Source organism: Candoia aspera, chromosome 2 (assembly GCF_035149785.1).
Source record: "Candoia aspera isolate rCanAsp1 chromosome 2, rCanAsp1.hap2, whole genome shotgun sequence".
Classification (NCBI taxonomy): Eukaryota; Metazoa; Chordata; class Lepidosauria; order Squamata; family Boidae; genus Candoia; species Candoia aspera.
This window is the reverse complement of record NC_086154.1, coordinates 68,579,457-68,602,933: the sequence shown is the minus strand read 5'-3', so window position 1 is coordinate 68,602,933 and position 23,477 is coordinate 68,579,457. Positions and strand designations below refer to the sequence as shown.

General features: G+C 38.9%; 1 protein-coding gene across 2 annotated transcripts in view; it reads left to right on the top strand.

Annotated features, from left to right (window-relative positions):
• Positions 1-23,477, top strand: part of SGCD (sarcoglycan delta) — a 504,550-nt gene that overhangs the window by 294,990 nt on the left and 186,083 nt on the right. Inside the window, exons 1-2 of one of the 2 annotated variants that reach the window (XM_063292141.1) lie at positions 5,220-5,378; positions 18,509-18,694. In XM_063292141.1, the coding sequence (XP_063148211.1) occupies positions 18,509-18,694 (186 nt within the window). In that variant the 5' untranslated portion in view covers positions 5,220-5,378. Of the gene's footprint in view, positions 1-5,219; positions 5,379-18,508; positions 18,695-23,477 lie in introns of those variants that run through there. The other variant, XM_063292142.1, reaches the window with a different exon arrangement.

The following is a 23,477-nucleotide window of genomic DNA, read 5'->3' as shown; positions in this document are numbered from 1 at the left end:
CCGATCGACAGCTCAGCGGTTTAACCCGCAGCGCCACTGCGTCCATGCAGGCTACTTTCCCTTAAACTCAGAGCAGAGAGATATATATGTAGATGTTACTTATGACATGCTCCCATGTACAGAACTTTACATGACTTCCACCCCCACCCCTCTTGGGGGATTTCTCTATTTTACACAGTATATATCCTGTGTGGTATTTTCAGTTACACTAACCAACATGAGCCCTAGTGGGACTTACCAGGTGTGGGCAGCCCAAGGTTATTCAATGGAGCTCAAACTCTCTACTGGGAATTGGACTAATATAACATATGTTTCTCTGTATCCCTTCCCCCCCTTTTTTGTTGTTGTTGTTGTTCTGGATGTGCTCATGCATATATTACATGTGGACGTATATTAGACTATTTCCAGAATGACCTGGAGTGGATTGGCCTTTTTCCAGACCTGTGGACTAGGATCCCAAACTGTTCTCTGTACAGTCTCAATATAAATCTCTATATTTTTTTTCTGTGACTTGATCACTAAAAACAAATGTAAAGCCATTGGTGTAATTGATTATTTAATCAGCTACCCAGAATATTGTCAGAATGTGTGACTAGAGGAAAGGCAACTTGGATGAGATTTATTAGAGTTGCTGAGAAGTTTCCAAAAGGAGCACTGATCTGAGGGTCTGGACAGACACTAAAATTTTATATCTACTAGGGTGTTGTTTATGTGCTCCTGAAATATATTATTAATTTGTAATTGGAAGTGAAGCAATTATTACAATCTGTCCATTTCTGTAAAGAAACTCACATTTTTAAGACCTCCTAAAATCTCTCATAGTCAATTTTAAAACGTTACCCTTTTAAATAAAGATTTGTTATGGCAAGAAACGATAGAAGCCAGCAGGCTAATTAGATGTATAGGCTGTGGTTGCAGAGGAGGAGTATGTTTGACCAAAAGGTCAGTTTCTAGCAGTGCTTAAGTGGCAAATGTCACAGTACTGAAGTCCTTCTAGAGTTTATCTCAGATATGACCTTTGCAGAAAACTCATTTATAGGGAATAGAATTTATCCCTTGATTGTAGCGGGTCAACATAATCTCCTCCAGAGACGTCTGCTGCTAATTGCAGTGATGCAAAAATGACAAAATATATATTGTGACATCACAGTGCAAATCCTGCTTTTCCATACTTATATCCCAACATCATATGCAAGTATGTAGGTTATGGGGTTTGCAGCATGATTCATGAGGCATATTTTGGTACTTGTTCCTCTTCCTACCTCCCCAGACATAATGATTTCATCCAAGCATAGGTCCATTCTTAGGGTGTGATGCTCCGGAAATGAAGATTCATAGCTGCAGATCTTTGTGTAAAACCATGCAAAAATCACCTTGTTCATTACGTATCATTGCAATGGCCTCACTGTAAATGCAGCATTATTTTGTCAGTGAGAACATGCTGTGTATACATGTGTGTATCCACTCATATTATATCAACTCGTATTCAACTTCAGCTGTCAGCAAAACTTTCAATGCTGCACCTCAATTTTACAGCACATGTAATGGTTTTATATAAACCAGGTATTATTTATACTATGTTCGGTGCTACCTAAATGGCATGAACTGAACAATGGTCATATCTGTGTAGTGACATATTTTATCTCCATAAACAGCTAAAAAATGTTGAGGACCTCTTTTTTCCCTCTAGTATAGTAGTAAGTCTATATTAGCATTTGTAGCTTGGATGACCAAGATGGGAATTAACTGACAGTTATATATCAAGCCTTTCAGTGTGGAAAGTCAGAGAACTCAGATTTACATATATATTGGCAAAATATTATATTGAGTGAGAATGAGCAGATTGATTGATTGATCCCCATTGAAAAGAGTTGCCACATGCTTAATATTTAAACACACATTTTTAATAGCAAATAGTAAAAGCTGTTGGAGAGCCAGTTTGTATAGTGGTTAAGTCACTGGGCTAGAAACCAGGAGACCTTGAGTTCTAGTCCTGCCTTAGGCACAAAGCCAGCTGGATATCCTTGGTCCAGTCCCTCTCTCTCAGCCCCAGGAAGCAGGCAATGGCAAACCCTTCCGAAAATCTTGCCAAGAATACTGCAGGGAGAATCGGGCACAATTGAATGGATTAAAAAAAAAAGCTGTTAACCAGGAACTAGTTAAACCTTTAAGAAACCTATTCCCTCTCAACCTCTGCCCTCAATATGCAACATGGGATCTTACTCTAACTGGCTGATTTAAGGGTTACTGAAATACTGTAAATAGAGCAGTTAGACGACTCTGAAGACCTGTACAACTATTGTTGTGTTTTTTGGTGTTTTATTTTGAAACACTGTTTTATTTTGAAACACTGTTAATTATTTCATGAATTCTTAGTTAAATGAATGAAACTCTTGAAGAGGGGAAGAGAAGCCAGTATGTTGTGTGTGCACTACCAATGGATTTATTACATCCATCCCTCCTTTGCCAGCTGCTGCTGCTGCTGCTGCTACTACCACCACTATCTTTCCTGGCCATCAACTACCAGTTCCACTCTGGGGGATAGTTCAAGATATTGATTATAATAGATCATTCTGCAACTGTGATATGTCTAGCCTCATGAAAGTTTTGAATCATAGATAGAATTATATCATGTTCTCATAAACATCACTATAGTTTCTTTTTTAGACCTCTACAGTAAATTCACAGATGGTTTCAGAGGATGTTACGGGCAAGATATCTCTGTGCCCCTGACTTTTTCTCCTGTATTAGCTCAGTTGATATGTATTTATTTATTTATTTATCTATCTATCATATTTTTATCACCACCCATCTCCCACATACGGAGGACTCTGGGCGGTTGCAAGCAAATGCCTGTATGTGATTTTTCAAGGATTAGCAGTTAACAAAACAATGAAGGTCTTCTCCCATCTGCCTGGAAAAAAATATAAGGAAACAGACAAGAGTTTTGTCACCTTAAATTTCCTATATATATATTTCTCATTTGAAAGTGGAGTCCTTGCTAGAATTACTGTATTGTAAACTTACTCTTCCTTCTGATAAATATTATTAATCACAGCTCTCAGGTTTTTATTCCATGGAATAAGTGTTTCAGTCTAGACAGTCAGGAGGGAAGTCTGACACTAAATATATTGAACGTACTGAAATTACATAGGGTTTTTTTTTTATTATTGTTTCCTTTCCTTGGACTTGAACAATGTATCACCTGGCCAACTTCTGTCCAATACCACTTTAGTGCTGCAGTGTAGTATAAGCAGAGAAATAATGGTAGGATAGCAGAGTAGGTAATCTTTCTCCTTCCTACCCCAAAGACTATCCTCATAGTTTTTTGCCTACAAAAAACATTCACCTAGGGTCTAAACATTCAACTAGAAATGTTGCAGGGGGAAGGTCTCTTCTGGATTCTGCTCTGCAGTCGAATATCTCCCTTTTGCAGTGCTGTGGGCAAGGCAGAACTTACAGTATCTCCAGTATCCCAGTAAGCTCACTGTTTCTCCCCATCTCTGTAAGATGCAGCCTTTCCTTGTGGCAGGGATGGAAAGGGGAGATTCTAGAAAAGACAGAACAGTAGGCAAAGCTTGTGCTAGATTGGGAATTTTGTAGTCATTTTTCAGTATGCAAGACAGAGATTCCTTAGGTCTGATCTAAATCTTCTGGCTTTTAAAATGCATTGATGGATTTGTTTGATTGCTAATGTGTGTATCATAAGTTTGTTATATGGGTGAATTTATTTGCAGGATAAATATTTATTATAGAAAGAACTCCATAAACATCAACCACTTTAACTGACATGTGAACTTGGCTGACAGGTATGTTAAAATGCTTTTAAATGCTATTTTTTTTAAAAAACTTATGTTCATTTTCATTGAACCAAAATTATTTTCTACATATGTGTGCATGAGGATTCATTTAGAAGAGCTGGTCTTCTCATTCATGAAGCAAACAGGACAGTTCAGTTATATTTAACATCTCTTCTAAAACCTTTTGGACAGCATGAAAAGACATAGATACATACCCATCATACTACTCCCTGTCAGATTAAGCAATGTTAGGCAGAGTATGGAAAATGAGTAAGAAATAGTACTGTTCGCTATTTATATTTGAATGTATATGTATTTATTCCACTTTCCTTCAGCCCCCATTCAGCCATGTTGGTGCAGACTAATGTATGGGCAGACTAATGTATTGGCCAATTGGGTGACAACCACACTGTGAAAATGAGTAACTTTTTTTTTAAAAAGGATAAAATTATCTGCACAGGATTTTCAAAGTTAGGAGAAATAATTATTTCTTCAATCTTTCTTTTACTATATTGTTATCTAAACAATTATGCTGCTGTTTTTTTCCCCTTTCTGGTGGACCTTACTTGAGTACAGAGAGATAACTATATGGTCTTCTGCAGAAACTCATGTCAATTTTTGGGTATCTGAAGCAGCAGAAAAATAAAATATTTTTTTAAAAAAGCAAACCTTGATCTATGGTATCATAGGGAATGGAAAAGTATCAAGGGGAGCCATTGTGACAAAAGATAAAGCATATGTCTCTCCTATTACTTAAGCTAAACCAATTTTTTCTTATAGGCACTCAAAAAAAACTATTTGGGGAATTATTGTGAGGGACTGTCACAGTAGAGAAGAATCCGAGAGCTCAGGCATAATTGTAGTATTTTTAGTATCTTCAGCTTACAGTGCTACATGTCAAGATTAGGATACACAGCAATGTGCTGAGCAGAGCCTAGAGCTTCTAAAAATAAACCTTCCCTTTACGCAATTGAAATTAAAACACGAGAGAAAGCTAGGTAAAGGGAGGGTGGTGGACTGCATAGGAATCTGAATCCTTCTTTGCGGGCTTGGTGCAGCGAAAAAGTAAATACCAGGAAAGTTTCTCCTGGTTCGCAAGGCTAAAACAAAGGAGAAGCATATAGCAGTCTTGAATAGAAAATAATAAAAATAGCATACACATTTGTTGCAGAAATGATTTGCTGTAGCTTTCCCAATGCAAAACATGCCAGGTCCCTGTGTGTGATGCAGAGGCACGAAAGTATGTGGGGAAGCTTTCATGCAAAACACATGTGTTTTCAATTGCTATCTGGAGCCAGACCAGTAGCTGTAACTTGGCCTGACAAAGCCTTATTGAAGTAAAAGACAGAGTGTGGTTTCAAAACAGTTAGAGAAAGAACGGGAATGCTGTTCAGGAAATTCTTTGGGCATGGGCAGGGACTTGGCCACGGTTCTGCTGCTGGAAAATCTGACAGGGGCAGCTTCTGAACACGGGGTAGGCCTTGCACGCCTCTGAAAGCAACACGGCATCTTCCCTCTTGCCCCCACGTTGGCATATCCTGGATTTTGTTTTGTTCTTTTGGCTTCCCCACAAAAGAGGTAAGAGGCTTTTGTTCTTTCTTAATGCAGCTTTACTGGGCATTGCTGCTCTTTTGTTCTATAGGAATAGGGACTGTCGGGTGCTCAGTTAATGGAGAAAGAAGTTGGAGATCTGTCACTACATTTATGGAGGGCTTGGTTGGTCGTCTTTCCAGCTTCTAATGCTTCTGCTTTCTCTTTAAATGGGCATGAATATTTGTCAACTCTCCCCGCATTAAGTACATATGTACTTATAACTACATAATACAGTTTTTAAAGTTTACCAGTGGTGTGTATGGATGAGCTAGAGAAAGTTGGATAGTTCTGTTTAATATATAAGATATGTGATCAGCTAATATGTATCAGAAATTGCTATCAGTGCAACTATAATATTCAGATATAGCTATTTTACAAAGAGGAGACTGAGGCAAAGTCTGAGTAGTTTGGAGGAATGTTTAAGCAGTACACTTGGAAATCACTTGGAAATCACAAGACAATAATGCTAGAATCCTATTTATTTCTCTACAGTTACACAGAATTGTTGCAAAATAATAGGAAATGCACTACAATATAATTCAGGAAAGTTTCAGAGAAACTTTTTTTCTCCAGACTACTCCATTCAGTGCCACCTGCTACTTTTGATGAGACATTTTGCCAAATAAATATTTCCTGAACACATTATTTTAAAAATAGGGCTTCCCTCTTGCAAATCACAAGTGAATGTGTGTCTTGTTAAGCAGTGCTCTATTTTGGGCCATTAAAGTTTATTGCCTTTCCTCACCAGTGACCATTAAACCTTAGCTGGCATGTTTTCTCTCTCTTTAAAAGTAGTTGCACAGCATGAGAAGTACTTTGAAACAACCTTCCTTCCATTTTCTGTTTGCCTAGACTCAGCCTAGCAGAAAAAAATATTTTTCTCAGATCTCTTCAACATGTATTTTATTTCTGTCCTGAGCATTTCCCTTGCCCTACTTTGTCTTGAGGGGAACAGCAGTGTTAAATGAAAAGCCGAGTTAATGTATGAGGCAGCAGAAGCCATATTTTTGCATTAATTAGCAGCAGTTAGGTTGGACTGTAGAACTGTGTAGCCTGTGCTGATATTGATACTTTTAGATGTATGAGCAGCATGAAAATCCAGAACAGAGGGGCACAGGGCTAGGAGTTTTATAGTCAACTTTTAGACAGAATGGGAGAAGTCACTACTAAGTGAAGTAAAGAAACAGAATCAGCCACTCCAGAAAATAGTTTAAATCCTATCAAGAAATAGGTTAAAGGGAAATAATGTCTGTAGATATATATAAAGGCAGGCAGATGGGTATATTTGATGGGTTCATTTTAAATGAAGAGATGTGAGGTCTGGACAATCAGACCATAAAGTAAAGTAAGAAAAATATATCCATCAAATCTAGATGATGGAAAAAGAATATCTGCAGATTATCTAGAACTGATTGTTTCATAGTAGCATGTTCATTCAAGAAATCTGGCTGCTTTGATGTCTGGGCTGGAAATTAAACAGGCCCAAGCAATAATTCAAAATGTAAGAAAAGAAATGGTTAAAATTTGTGCTGATTAAAAAAAATAATCAAACTCTAGTCTTATTACTGACCAGTAATAAGACTAGAGTTTGATTACTTTAATCAAACATAGATATTTATATCTTTCCAGAAGGGTTTGCTAGAGCTAAATTTTATTCCTTACGACAATGCTTCAGATATCTGAAGAATGCTACCGTACCAAATTAGATTTGCCCTGACCTGGCTGGGCCTCTGCAAAATATTAAAAACCTGATTTTCCCATCAGGCCTGAGCCATGATAGTATGGCTGAGCCCATTTCTTGGTCAAGTTATATTGAAGATGTGGTGTCATGAGTCTTGGCTACTATTTAACATTATTTATGTTGTTTCTAATTTTGGTTGAGTTTTTTATTGTTGTTTATTCATTCAGTCGCTTCTGACTCTTTGTGACTTCATGGACCAGCCAACACCAGAGCTTCCTGTCGGTGGTCAACACCCCCAGCTCCCCCAGGGACGAGTCTGTCACCTCTAAAATATCATCTATCCATCTTGCCCTTGGTCAGCCCCTCTTCCTTTTGCCTTCCACTCTCCCTAGCATCAGCATCTTCTCCAGGGTGTCCTGTCTTCTCATTATGTGGACAAAGTATTTCAGTTTTGCCTTTAATATCATTGCCTCAAGTGAACAGTCTGGCTTTATTTGCTGGAGTATGGACTGGTTTGATCTTCTTGCAGTCCAAGGCACTCTCAGAATTTTCCTCCAACACCACAGTTCCAAAGCATCAATCTTCCTTCTTTCAGCCTTCCTTATGCTCCAGCTCTCGCAGCCATATGTTACTACGGGGAACACCATTGCTTTAACTATGCGGACCTTTGTTGTCAGTGTGATGTCTCTGCTCTTAACAATTTTATCGAGATTTGTCATTGCTCTTCTCCCAAGGATTAAGCGTCTTCTGATTTCCTGACTGCAGTCAGCATCTGCAGTAATCTTTGCACCTAGAAATACAAAGTCTTTCACTGCTTCTACATTTTCTCCCTCTATTTGCCAGTTATCAGTCGAGCTGGTTGCCATAATCTTGGTTTTTTTCAGGTTTAGCTGCAAGCCAGCTTTTGCACTTTCTTCTTTCACCTTCATCATAAGGCTCCTCAGTTCCTCTTTGCTTTCAGCCATCAAAGTGGTATCATCTGCATATCTGAGATTGTTAATGTTTCTTCCAGCGATTTTAACTCCAGCCTTGGATTCCTCAGGCCCAGCACGTTGCATGATGTGTTCTGCGTACATGTTGAATAGGTAGGGTGAAAGTATACAACCCTGCCGTACTCCTTTCCCAATCTTAAACTAGTCCGTTGTTCCGTGGTCTGTTCTTACTGTTGCTACTTGGCCGTTATACAGATTCCTGAGCAGGCAGACAAGATGACTTGGTATCCCCATACCACTAAGAACTTGCCACAATTTGTTATGGTCCACACAGTCAAAGGCTATAGAATAGTCAATAAAACAGAAATAGATGTTTTTCTGAAATTCCCTGGCTTTTTCCATTATCCAACGGATATTGGCAATTTGGTCTCTAGTTCCTCTGCCTTTTCTAAACCCAGCTTGTACATCTGGCAATGCTCGCTCCATGAATTGCTGAAGTCTACCTTGCAGGATCTTGAGCATTTCCTTACTGGCATGTGAAATGAGTGCCACTGTTCGATAGTTTGAACATTCTTTAGTGTTTCCCTTTTTTGGTATGGGGATATAAGTTGATTTTTTCCAGTCTGATGGCCATTCTTGTGTTTTCCAAATTTGCTGGCATATAGCATGCATTACCTTGACAGCATCATCTTGCAAGATTTTGAGCAGTTCAGCTGGGATGCCGTCGTCTCCTGCTGCCTTGTTATTAGCAATGCTTCTTAAGGCCCATTCAACCTCACACTTCAGGATGTCTGGCTCTAGCTCACTGACCACACCGTCAAAGCTATCCCCGATATTGTTATCCTTCCTATACAGGTCTTCTGTATATTCTTGCCACTTCTTCTTCTGTTAGGTCCTTGCCATCTTTGTTTTTGATCATGCCCATTTTTGCCTGGAATTTACCTCCAATGTTTCTAATTTTCTGGAAGAGGTCTCTTTTTCCTTCCTATTCTATTGTCTTCTTCCACTTCCGTGCATTGCTTGTTTAAAAATAATTCCTTATCTCTTCTGGCTAACCTCTGGAATTTTGCATTTAACTGGGCATATCTCCCCCTATCACTGTTGCCTTTTGCTTTCCTTCTTTCTTGGGCTACTTCTAGTGTCTCAGCAGACAACCATTTTGCCTTCTTGGTTTTCTCTTTCTTTGGGATGTATTTTGTTGCCACCTCCTGAACAATGTTGCGAACTTCTGTCCATAGTTCTTCCAGGACCCTATCTACTAAGTCCAGTCCCTTAAATCTATTCTTCACCTCCACTGCATGTTCCTTAGGAATATTAGTGAGCTCATATCTAGCTGATCTGTGGGTCTTCCCTAATCTCTTTAGTCTGGTCCTAAATTGTGCAATAAGAAGTTCGTGATCGGAACTACAGTCAGCTCCAGGTCTTGCTTTTACCGACTGTATCGATGTCCGCCACCTTTGGCTGCAAAGGATGTAGTCAATCTGATTTCGGTGTTGTCCATCTGGGGAAGTCCATGTATAAAGCCGTCTCTTAGGTTGTTGGAAGAGAGTGTTTGTTATGCAGAGTGAGTTGTTTTGGCAAAATTCTATCAGCCTATGTCCTGCTTCGTTTTGTTCTCCCAGGCCATGCTTACCTGTAATTCCAGATGTCATTTGACTGCCCACCTTAGCATTCCAGTCTCCCGTGATGAAAATAACATCTCTTTTAGGTGTGTTATCCAGTAGGTGCTGCAGATCCTCATAGAACTGCTCTACTTCAGCTTCTTCAGCATCTGTGGTTGGGGCGTATATTTGGATCACTGTGATGTTAGATGGCTTGCCCTGAATTCAAATTGAGATCATTCTATCATTTTTTGGATTGTATCCAAGCACTGCTTTAGCCACTTTACTATTAATTATGAAGGCTACTCCATTTCTTCTGTGGTCTTCTTGTCCACAGTAGTAGATCTGGCGGTCATTTGATGTGAAGTGGCCCATTCCAGTCCATTTCAGTTCACTGATGCCCAAAATATCTATCTTTAATCTTGACATCTCACCAATAACCACATTCAATTTGCCCTGGCTCATAGATCTTACATTCCAGGTTCCAATGGTGTGTTGATCCTCAGAACATCGGATTCGCCGTTCACCACCAGCACCGTCGGCCGCTAGCCGTCCTTTCGGCTTTGAGCTAGCTGCGTCATCACGTCTGGGGCTAGTTGAACTCATCCTCTGTTCCTCCCCAGTAGCATTCTGACCATCTTCTGACCAGGGGATCTCATCTTCCAATGTTATACTGACATATCTCTAGTTGTACTGATCCATTTAGTTTTCACGGCAAGAATACTGGGGTGGGTTGCCATTACCTTCCCCAGGGATCGCATTTAGTCTGACCTCTCTGTCATGACCTTCCCGTCTTGGGTGGCCCTTCACGGTTTAGCTCATGGCATCATTGAGGTGCTCAAGCTCCAGCACCACGACAAGGTAACAATCCTTTGCTGAAACAGTTTTTTATTACTTATTTTGTATTCTATTTTAATTTTTAGTCACCCAGAATCATGTATATGAGATGGGCAGCCCTATAAATGTATTAAGTAAGTAAGTAAGTAAATATCTCCCCTGGGTTGTCTTTTGCGTAGGCTAAACATACCTAGATTCTCATGAGGTTTGCCTTCCAGATCCCTTTCCATCTTGATGGCCTTCCTCTGAACTCACTCTGGTTTGTCCTTTTTCAATTGTGGTGCCTAGAACTCAAGTGAGATCTGAGTAGAGCAGAGTAGAATGGAACAATAGCTTCCCATCATCTGGAGTCTCTGTTCCACTTCCAACCTTATGTTTCTGTGTGTGCACAGCAAGGGGGGATGGCTATGGCAGAGAGAGAAATAACATTCTGCTGACCCTGTTCCTAAAGTGACCTCTGGTGCTGTTTGGAGTCTTCCTAACATATATTACAGGATGGTGAACAATGTTTACCACTATATACATAGCAGAAAGCCACAGCCACTTCTATATCTATGATGTCACACATACACTCGTCACAAACGCGTTAGAGTACATATTTGTTCTTGCGTATAAGAATGTAAAACATGAAAACACTTTTGAAGTGTATCGAATTTGAACACACACATTTTTGTAGTGCATGATAAAAAACAATTAGGCAGAACTTGACAAACCAAATATAATTTAATAACCTTAATTCTCTCTGTGAATAGACAGATCTCACGAATCAAAGGTGTTGAGCCACTCACAGTCAGTTTACAATCGATACACCCCACCCAGTTTCTTTTTGGTCACCTCTGAAATGTTTTGCCACCAAACCCTATTTTCATGGAATAATTTATAATGCTTTAAGGCCAGTAAAAGGAGCCTGGGAAATTTTTTTGCTTAAACATTGGATATATTTCAGATGTGACTCCCCACAGTGCATGCATATGAACTCCTCAGCCCTCCCTTCTGAAAAGCATCGTCCATTCTTCTACGGTTAGATTTCTTACACACGGTGCCTGCCTGCCTGCCTGCCTGCCTGCTTCAGAGGCATGCGGGGGTCCGCTCTCTGGCATTCAGCAGATTTTGTGGTAACCATTTCCAAGAGCAAATAATATAGCTTGTGGTTGTTTCCTGGTTACTGCTGTTGCTAGCTTAAGAACCCCAGTCCAATGAATGCCTACACCAGCTTCTACAGTCAGGACAAAAATCGTTTCAATCTCTTGAAACAGGAAATCAAATAGAAAATAGAAACTGATAAGGGAAGATGCCTGAGAAATGCTTTTTGAATTAAAAAAATGAAAGTGTTCTGATTCATAGAATCTGATTTTTCTTTCCTTTGTGATATCTTCCAAATGTGTTTAGATTTTGGCAAGAATGACAATCTCACATGAAAGCATCTTGAAATGAAGTCCAACAGTGAATATGACACCTGACTGTAGAGATTCTGTGTATTTTCTTAAATCAAAACTAAATATCTCATGGATATCAAAACATATTATGAATTATGAATTAGATAAAACCTCACTGACAATTAGGGCTGTTTTCAATAATTCAGTTCCTTGCTATGGAAACTTATACACATCTGTTTGGTTGCTGTCTGATACTACAGTAGAAGGACCTTCTTTAAATTCAGCAGGGCAGTTTTAAGTCCTTAATGCTATGTGTTTTATTCCAAAATCTCCTTCACATGTAAAAAATACAAAGTATACATAAAATGCCTGTATGTAATTTTTGGACAAGTGTTGTTTCACACAATATACCCAGAAGAGAAATCAAAACCATATGACACATGAAAAGTCATGTTATGTTGCTTTCTTGCTGATCACATTACAATCTGTCTTTTCAGACAGCAAATGCATAAGATTTGAAATAGCCCGCTTGATATTTTATTATTATTTTTTAAAATTCATATTGCATCGTACTCTCATGCAGCAAAATATTTCTGCACATGCTCAAGAATGCTGGGAAAGTTCCTCTATATAGCACAATATGTTGCATCTTGTATGACATAGTATGGAATCTGCCCTATGATGCTGAATGAGTCTTATATCTGCCTATAGCCATTTTCCTGACAGGCCTTCCCATTAGAGAAAAACAGAGCTTACATATCTAGTCAAGATGGTCCACAAGCTGAATTTCACTCCCCTTGGAATTCAAGAATCTTATTTATGGAGGCTTAAGTGCAGTTTAAAATATCAGTACAGTTAACTTCTAAAAATACAGGGCACTTTTCCAGTCCATTTGTTCTTGTCACATTTTTACCACTTTCATCTTGCATTAGCTTTTCACGCCCTACATCCCATCAAATTGTCATGTGATATTTCTGTAGGAGTAAACAAGGTTCTTTCTGTGCATATCAGGTTATGATTATATTTCCAGGAAGAAAGTAGAAATCTTCTTAAAAAAAACCTTGGTTACCTTCCCCCCACCCATCACTCAAGATACAGCAATATAGATTCAGGGTTCTCCTCTGCTTGCTAATGTGTAAGAAAAATAGTGAGGTATTATTATTCTGTTTTCATGTTCTCTCTTGCATTTGTTCATATATTTTCTTCAAAGTGTTCAATTAAGAAAAAAAATACAAAAAATGGTGAGGCACGTAAATAAGATTCTGCCATCCCGTTCCTGAGCAGAAACTATGTCTTACATTTTTTTCTGCCTTTCTAATAGTGCCCTGTAGCACAGATCTTGCAATTAGCACAACTCTTATACAACTAACACTTCTTAATCAAATAACCACCAATATTCCTTTTCCCACACAGGATCAGAAAATAGAGCCCAACCTATTAAATTATATACAGCATGCCACCAGAATATCTCTTACTACTGTGGTCTTAGACATTATAATCAGCTAGAAACAGTGAGGTTTACTGCTAAAAGTCACTGAGCTGAATGGAACTTATTCCCAGCTAAGTGGGTAAAGGATTGCAACCTCAATCAGTCTCTCTGTGGCATCTTGCCATTTTCTTTCCTATTGCTTAGAGCAGACTTGAAGCTCTTGTCCTTGGATTGGGCTGATTATAAATAAAGTTTGTGTTGGAGATTCTTTGCCTAAATTGGTCATGGCATTTTCTTCTCTGTCCGGACTGAAGAAGGGGCAACAAACATGTAGAATGCATACTGTTAATTTAGATTGACACTATTTGAAACTCTGATTGATTGGCTGGTTGTGATTTTATTATTTGTGTAGAACTGGAACATTGGGATTGTGCAGAAGAAAGTACTTATTTACAATCTAGGAACTAACTTTCTTCCGAAATCAGAGATAATGGTCAAACGTAAGCTGTTCTATTTCATTTACATCACATTTTGATTAAGTTAACTGATAGCCTAGATACTTATTAAGCATCTACAAACTGCTTTTTGCTTAGGATTCTGCTAATGAGCATAGGTCACAGATATTTTCAGAGTTGTATTCTTCCACTTTGAGTTATTTAGCACTCATGTAAGCAACCTAATGTTGTTCATTGTAAGAACTGCTGTGTCTTCCAGATGCTACAGGTCCCTAAATATTAATTGTTATCTCTATTTCCACATGTCATACTTGTCCATACATACACAACAGAATGGGTGTTGTTTCAGATGTTGGGGTTCACATGTGCTCATTAATTTTGAGATGGTTCTATTATAACCTTACCTGTACCTCACTCCTGCGGCAGAATGGATTCATTATTCTATGAAATGTTGCACAACTGGATATCCACTTGCATAGTAGGGCTTTCTCTTCCCCCAGCAACCTCTTCACCCTCCCTCTGGAGCAAATGGGGTTGCAGTGAGGGAAAGAAATAGGTTAGAAACCATACCATTAACAGGATAGTAACATCGGTACCCACCCATTACTTCCTGATGTGCAGCATGTTTCAGGCAACTATAGCAGTTACCTAACAGACAGAATAGTGATGATGGGCCTATTGTCTTATGGGGATCCTTTCTTTCGATGGTAACATGTACTACTTCATTTAACTCAACACTGGTAAGTGATCTCTGCTGCATTAGGGAGCTCTAGCAGGTGAAATGCAGGAAATGTTCAAATCTCATTCAGGAGCTCAAGTGATTGCAGTAGATGGGCCACTAAATCTTTGGTTAGGACTCTTCTACATGCCCAGCCTTTCTGTCTCCTAATCCTCCTGATTTAAAATTCATCTTATAACCATCTATTTGGTTATCAATTTGGTTATGGTCTTGAACTCTCAGAGAACTGCCAACCAGTCTTAGCTTGTTCACTATTTTTCAAACTGATCAATAACTAATATCTTGCCTTATTCCCTCAAAAAGAAATCCCTCTCCCATCTGCAGAAATAGGAAAGTAAATAACTGGTGCAGTTTGGCTGAGATATGTCCCTTCCAACAGGGCCTTGAAGAGAAGCTGTGCAAGGGGAAATGGACTGTTAAAACAACTGTATCAGAAGCCTTTAAAACCTTCCTTCTAATCATGCAGGTTGCATGGAACCATGCTGTGTGGGAAGCTGGAAGGCAGGATATCCAAGAAACTCCTCCAATGGGAATGCAAAGTGCCCTTTCAGATGTATAAGTCATATTACTTTGCTGTTTCTAAAGTGGCATTCACTGCCTTGAAACAGTTTTTCTCTACCTATGGATACAGTGCCCTGGAATAGGGGTATGCCAGAATTACTATTTGAAACATTTTATTTGTTTGTTTGTGTATTTAACTTAACTGATAGACTGCCTAACTCCCAAACAACTCTAGGTGGCTTACAATAAGGTGTGTGTGTGATGTTTTATATATAAAAACAAGAGCAGCATATTGAAAATAAGACCAAAACAAGAGAAAATAAGCAAAAGGATAAAAGGAGGATCTACAATCAACCTACCCCAAGGCCTGGAAGAACAACCAAATCTCCAGTAGTTGCCTGAATGACATTAGGATGGGAGTCACACAAATCTCAAGGGGAAAATCATTCCAGGTAGCAGAAATTGCAACAGAGTAGGTACTGTATGCTTCCTGGGTCCCCCAAGATGACATTGTTTAACTGGAGTGTATTCACTCTGCTGGATCAAAGCAAACGGGTAGAGATAAGAGATAGGAGGTCCTGCAACTAGCCAAGCCCTATTTGGGGCTTTAAAGGAGATAACCAGCACTTTAAATTATGCCTAGAAGCCAGCTGATAACCAATGGAGTTTGCAAAGTGGTGAGCTGACATGCACAAAACACATCACACCCATCACTGCCTACGCCACTGCATTCTGAACCAGTGGTAGCTTCTGGATGGTCTTAAGAGCAGCCCCAGGCAAAGCACATTACAGTCATCCAATCATGAGGTGACTAGGGCATGAATGACTATCTGAAGGGCCTCCTGATCCAGGAAAGGGCACAACTGCTACACTAGATGCACTTGTGTCAAGGCCCTCTTAACCACAGCTGCTTCCTGCTCTTCAAGCAGGATCTGAGAGTCCAAGAGGATTCCCAGATTTCACACAAGCTTCAAATGAGGAACTGCAACCCCCCGGAGTCAGCAATGGGATATGTCTGGATCTGGGTGGCCCAAGTAGACACAGATACTTGGTCTTGCTAGGATTGAATTGAGTCTGTTCCTCCCCAGTAGGAGTGATATTATTGGAAATACACTCTTGTCTAGAAGACTTTTTAGCCATCTACTGGCATTTGCCTAATGTATAACTTCAGTTTTGCTGTAAAAAGTACAGATATATTATGTGTAAATATTTAGGTAACTCTTTGTTACTCTACTTCTATTCTGAGCGAAGCTTTGAGTATCGGTTTCAATAAAGGTTGATAAATCTACTGTGTTATCTTTGGGAACTTCAGCATAGAGGCAGTTGACATTTATCCACTGAAAATAACTTCCTGAAATTAATTGTTGAGAATTTTCAGCCCACAGAATAAGGTAGTGTGTAGAAAAACATGTGTAATAGGATTTTCCATTAATTGCTTTTATATTTATATTCAGGATTTATTTTCAGGAGGGAGCCAGTGTAGTGGTGAAGGCACCAGGCTAGAAACCAGGAGACTGTGAGTTCTAGTCCCGCCTTAGGCAGAAATCCAGCTGGGTGACCCTGGGCCAATCATTCTCTCTCAGCCCTAGGAAGGAGGCAATGGCAAACCACTTCTGAAATCTTGCCAAGAAAACCGCAAGGACCAGTCCAGGCAGTCACCAGGAGTCAACACCCACTTGAAGGCACACACACACACACATTCAGGATTTCTGCTTATACAGTAGTTAAGACAACTGACAATAATTAAAAAAAACAAACACTTAAAATGTTGTAAAAACATTTACAATCCCTATTAAAACTAACTCAAACTGAGCAGACCTAGCCAGTGAAAAAAAGTGTGAATTCTTCCCTGAAGGTAGAAAAAGTAAAGACTGAGTACAATTGCTGAGTGAATTTAATAGTTTGGGAGCAATACAGAAGGGGAAAATAAGCAAACATCCCATTCTCATCATAGAATTCCAAACTGTTTTAACATTTTGATAATGTTTCTGTTTTGTTTCTTTTAAAATAATTATTCATTTTTGTCATTTATAATACAACCATATATAGTAAAGTTACTGAAACAAACAAATTAATAGGGGAGTTTCTAGGGCAACTAGAAATAACATCTGCTGTGCATCTTCATGGAGCTATCATGAAGGAGTTTCACATTTGTTTACTTTGTTTCCCAGTCTAATCCAGAGCCCTTGTCAGACCTCCTACTAGGTTCAGCTGTAAATCTTGACTGTCCAGACATTTAGCAGTCTGCTTACAGCAGAGCTTCAGAGAGAAGACATGACTAGATAAGTTGCTTTATTATAGGCTCATAGACGTCATACTGTATCTATGCAGAAGCTTTCCCCCCAGCAGAAGACAAAAATCAGGCTCTTCGTGTATGTCTACTCCATAAGCCCTAACCCTTTTCTTCTTGCCTTTGTGAGTCAATGGATGTATGGCTGCTTGCTTTCTGACCTCAGGATAGGGGTCCATCTGCTCAATGTTCATGTGAAGGTTCCTTCTGGCTTGAGGACCACTACTGCTCAGATGGTCAGCTCAGCCCTTGTGTTTCCTGGTTGCTTCCGACTGAAATACTAACCAGATCTAGCCCTTTTTTCACTATTCAGGATCAATCTCACATATATTTAGTCATAAATCCATCCTACCCTATTTCGGGGCCAGTACCTAAATTAAAAACTGTCAAACAACTGACCTGTACATTTCCATATTATTTTCCATAATGTACAGTATATCCTTTTGCATATATTTTTTTCTTAAATAGATTCATTCTTGTACAGACTACAATTGCAAAATCCAGTGAGTTATGAAGTCTGAATGATGATTGTCTTCCAGTCCATTTTTTAATTCTGGCAAGTGTGAATTAGGTCATTCATTTTATAAATATGGACCAAATTAAATTATTCCCCATGTCCTCTTTAGGTTTGTATTTTCTGCATTTTGGCATAAAAAGGAATAAGTAAGAAAGGAGAGCATACCCACAACATTAATAACATTATTTTGACCATCAATGTTTTTTTCTCATATATATATATATATATATATATATATATATATATATATATATATATATATATATATAATAAATTAGGTTTCTGCTGCTCAATAGTGAAGCAGCTGTGCTTGCAATAAAACTGAGAAAGATATTTTACCTAGCAGGTATTTTCAAAATGCTTTATCACTTATGTACTTCTGAGAGGCTATTTGCAGGACTACCTGTCTCCCATTATTTCTGCTCACCAGATCTAGCAGAGAGGACATGCTCCAGGCCCCATCTTGTTGGACCCAGAAGTTGTGCCTGCCCTGTGGCAGTGCCTGCCCTGTGGAATAGCATCCCTCCAGAGAGCTGGATAGCCCTGACCCTGTTAGCCTTTCACCTCTGTGATTGGGGTTATTGTTTTAACCTTGGGCACCATGAGATATATTGTGTGGTTGCTGTTTTATCCTGGTATAGTGCCCCAAGTCACTGTTGTGAGATGGGTGGCCATCTAAATCATTTAAATACAGAAACAAATAGTTTCTCCATGTCCTGCAGTTCATGCCTATGATGTCTGGTTGTATTTTTTCCAGATGCCTCAGGAACAGTATGCACAGAGAAGCACCATGCAGAGCTCAGAAGGACCACATGTATACAAAGTGGGGATTTATGGTTGGAGGAAGAGGTGCCTCTATTTCTTTGTGCTACTTCTAATGATTTTAATCCTGGTGAATCTTGCCATGACCATCTGGATTCTCAAGGTTATGAACTTCACAATTGTAAGTAGATGATGTTTTCCTTGAAGAGACTTGTACATAACCAATTTTCTTCAGGCTTTAAAGTTAAGGTATACAGCTGTAACGGTAGTGTAACATTTTGGATCTCAAGTATGGTTAGAATAAGCTCAAGCATTACACGCAGTCTAGGCTTGGGGTGGATCTGCCGACTTTCTCTCCTCTTAATTCACATGATGATTAGTGAATCTGTACTTTGACTTTGGAGCTCTCCCAGTATCTTGTCAAAGCTGTTAGGAGTTCCACTCAACACCTCAGAGCATCACCTAAATTTTCCCTTGTGGATCTGGCCTGTTCCACTGAATAATCTGAAGTTTTAAGAGTTCCAGACAGTGCCATGGAACACCTTCTTGGCTTTCTTCATTAGTAGCCTGGGGCTATAAGTTCCCCCTCTCTCTCTTCCAAAGCAGCTCTTATCTAACCAGAGATATGGGGATACTGCAGGCTCATAGGGCCCTCCTGAATTTATTCTGTTTCCCACTCTTCCACTGATTTGCATATATTCAGATTAGACTCCTCTTTGTTACTTTTAAATAGGTTGTGTGCAGAGATTATAGTACCAGATGAGGATTAATCTTTTGTTTCTTTATTAAATCTTGAAAGAGTTATATAAAGTCAGGCATTACATTACTCTGCATGAAACTCAGCAAATGGTTTTAACTCGTTATACCCTAACCCAGTGTTTCTCAACCTCAGCAATTTAGATGTGTGGACTTCAACTCCCAGAATTCCCCACCAGCATGGCTGGCTGAACTTCTCTGAACTTGCTCCTGTTTGTCACTGTCCTTTTTGACCAATGGGGATCAGAACTGGACACATCACTTCAAATAAGGGGACAGAGTAGAATAGAGCAATTTTCTCCTATGACCTAGACTTTGTGCTCCTGGTAATACACCCCCAAGATAGCATTTGTCTTTTTAGTTTAAGCTGTAGTCAATAAGGTCACACCTTTCGTGTGTATTACAGCAAAGCCAGATCTTCTCTATCCTACCTTTGGCCCTTTCCTTCTTCCTACCCAGATGCAGAACTTTACATTTCTTCCTTTAAGTTCTGTCTATTCTCTTCAGTCTGTTGCTCAAGCCCTTTTAACAGATTTTGAAGTATTCGGCACCCCTCCCAGTTTTGTCACATGAGAACTTTATAAGCGTCCCTCCAACTTCCTCATCCAAACAATTAAGGATGAAAATATTATACAGCACAGGGTCCAGAATAGAGTCCTGTGGCACTCTACTCAGTTCTTCCCTCCAAGCTAAAGTGGGGTAATTAGTGAGCCCTCTTGGGGTGCAATCCCTCAGCCAACTGTGAGCCCTTCTAATGGTAAGTCATATTTTAACTTTTGAGTAAGGAGAATATCATGAGGCACTCTGTCAAAGGCCTTGCTGAGGCACAAGTCCAGCAAAGGAAATAAACATTTCCCTTAGATATTTGATAACCTTTGCAAGTACTTGTTTGTAAGAAAATGAGAGAAAAAGACAAGATGTAATGCTAAGGTTTTCATATTTTTCATTATTTTAAATCCCAGTTGTCAGTATTGTAAAAGTTACAGTTATCTATCTTCCTTGCTCAAGAGGAAAATTACTAAATTTGTCTATACAGCAAAGCTTATCACAGAGAAAGGGGTTTCAATAATTCCTAAAAATGAACACTGCCCTACAAAGTTATTAAGTACAGGACAGAACTGACCTAAAAGATGGTAGATATATAGTGAAAGAGAATTTATGGCACTGGGGCAGTGTAATTTCCTTTGTTATGTATTTAAGACTGAAAAACAGACTTCACTATTCACTGTTCCCTGAGGAGAAAAGCAATTACATCAAAATATTTCTCCAAGAAAACTTCCATGGGGGCGGGGGGGATTGGTTGAAGGACAAGTCCTATGACAAATCTGTAAAGAAAGTTTTCATTGGCTGGTTTATGAGAAGAAAATGTAACTGTGTGTTTCTTTTTAATTTTGTAGAAGACCTAAATGGGAATAGCCATGTTACATTACATCACCTCCTTTTTCTTTCCATTTTCTATCCAATTTCTAGTGAAAGTCATATCAGGGCAGCTATCTTGTTGCAAACTATAAGGATATAGTATCAACTGTAAATTTACTCAAGAGATAAAACCATTATAAACCATTCTGATACAAAGTGATCATATAAACTTGTACAATAAAGTAAATATAACATTTGAGAACTGGCTTATTCTGAATTGTACTTTTGGAATTAATCCATACAAACAGTAAATCATATGTTCCCATACTTGAAAGCTAGATTCTTTTGAGTTTTCCAGATGGCTATCAGCCTTATTTTGAGGCTATCATCATACTGTTGTGCAGGATCCAAATGCTGGTTTATGGGTGCTACATTCACTTCTATTATAAAGATACTGCATTTTCCTTTGTCATCAGTATTCAGTAGTTGGGCAAAAACCATTATTCCAATCTTCAAAACCCAGTAAGTGTGTCAATTGCCAGAGTGAGTAGTAAGTCATCTGTTAAAGAGTGCCATGAAGTCATTTGTAATGACTTGACACAATGAAACTTGGGCAATTTTGTAAAGTTCCAAAAGGTTACATTCTAACCAAGAAAAAAAAAATCATCCAAGGAATTGATTCTATGCTCTATTTAAATAAATAAAAAAGAATTGTGAGCTTCTTGAATCAATTAGTCCTGTTTCCTTTTTGTTATCTGTTTGACTTCTATGTACTGCCCTTCTCCTTCCTTTTAGCTCTATGTCTTAGTTTTAGATAAATAACATTCTGTTTCTTAGTCCTAGAGACATAGCTTACACTGGTACTAATAGTGACAATAATATTTTGTATTATATTGTGCTTTATACCTCTGCCCTTTAAATATATATAGTTATATATAGATATATATTGTGAGGAATAGTATGAGCAGAACCATCAAGTCAAGTCAAGTCAAGTCAAGTCAAAGTTTATTTCAGTCAAAACCAATATAGAATGAAACAATTAATGAACTGTTTAAAAGTAAAAGAGGAGGAAGACCAGATATAAAGCACAATATAATATAAAATATTATTGTCACTATTAGTACCAGTGTAAGCTATGTCTCTAGGATTAAGAAACAGAATGTTATTTGTCTAAAACTAAGACATAGAGCTAAAATTCTAAGATAGAAGTAGGTTAAAATAAAATAAAATAAAATGAATAAAATAATTTATTTGTTTATTTGGTGTTGTTCAAAAGTTAGCCAGAGATGATAGACAGACAGACAGACAGACAGACAGACAGAGATAGAAGGATGGGGATTAGTCAGCTTGAATCTTATCTTACTAGCAACTTAACAAAGTTTTGCCGTATCCAGAGAATAAAGTCCCTTTGATCAGAATGCAGAATTTGTATCTAGAAAGTATCAGAATGACTTGGGTAATTTACCAAGTGAGGGGAAATAAAACAGATTCTAATATCTGTATAAAAGCAGCAGTACGGTTTCCCTTCATTCCCACTCCTACATCAAAATAAACACCCTTCTCTAATTGTTTGGAAGGTGCTATGTGGAGCATCATAGTGGCGAAAAAACAGACACAACGGGGATACACTTAACTAAAGTAAGGACCAGACTTTAAAAAATGCCTCCAATATATTCACACAGCTGTTACATATTCTGGTGAAATGAGTGCAATCAGTAACTGCTACCTCAGCAATAGCAGTCTTGGTATGGACAATATTGGGTAGAATTTGGGAGTTTTTGTGTTGTTGAGTCTCTGGCCATGTTTTGGCTACTTTAGACATATATATCCCTAACCAGTTTGGCATAGTAGCCCTATAAGTTGTCGATTAAGATCACAAGCCACCAATCTGTACAGTGCAGTGCTGCATTTTCTAGATCTCTTTCGCCCTGACAAAACACGTCTACAACTGTGATCATATAGAGATGCTCATTTGGCTTATGTCACCAGTTCCAGGTTATCATCTGCCGTGTACCAAAACTCTATCTGCACTCCTGTCTAAGAACCTTTTAAATGGGGACTGAAGCTTTCCATTGACAAAACACAGTCTTCAGCTGAGTTATGCCCTTAGCTGTACTATTCTTGCGTGAGACCCAAGCTGCACACGTTCTGGCTCTTTTTCGACTGGTGGGCTCTGAAAAGTGCAGTACCATGGGTAGCATGGCCCCAGAGAGATTTCAACCTGTCTGATGGTTGTAAACTGCATCAAATAGTAATGCTGTAGCCTATGCCTTTGGGAATGATTTCAGGTATTTCGGTAAAAATGAGAGTGTCCAAAGCCCAAGAAAGAAATCACATGAAGTTCAAAGTATACTAAGTAAACATTATGCATACACATACTTCCCTCTCATTATGGACACTTGATTCAAAATTTGCAATACGAAAAATTGAAAGTACTTGTCGTAAGTTCCCTTTTTTGAGTAACTCCTTGTGTATTCCTGTTATAAGCTTTTATTGCACCCTTGAGCTTTTCCCAGCAGAATGCTTGTTGTACTCATTAAAGTACCATGAGCACTTACGGGGTATAATGAGCACACATTGTAATTTAATGAGTGGCCCTGCTAGCCTGTGGTGCTGAACTCATTCAGGCTTTCTGGGGTAGCCTTAGGGATGGGAGAGGAAGGTTGGGATGGCTGCATTCACAAGCATGTGCAACTTCACCTTCATCTGGAGCAGTCCCCCACCCATTAACGGCTTCACCCTGCAGCTGGACATTCATGGACATTTTTTAAGTTTGATCTGTTCCTGCGACAAAGCCCCTGTCAGTACTCCCTTGCCATACAATGTTTGTATATGTTGTTGGGATGGGA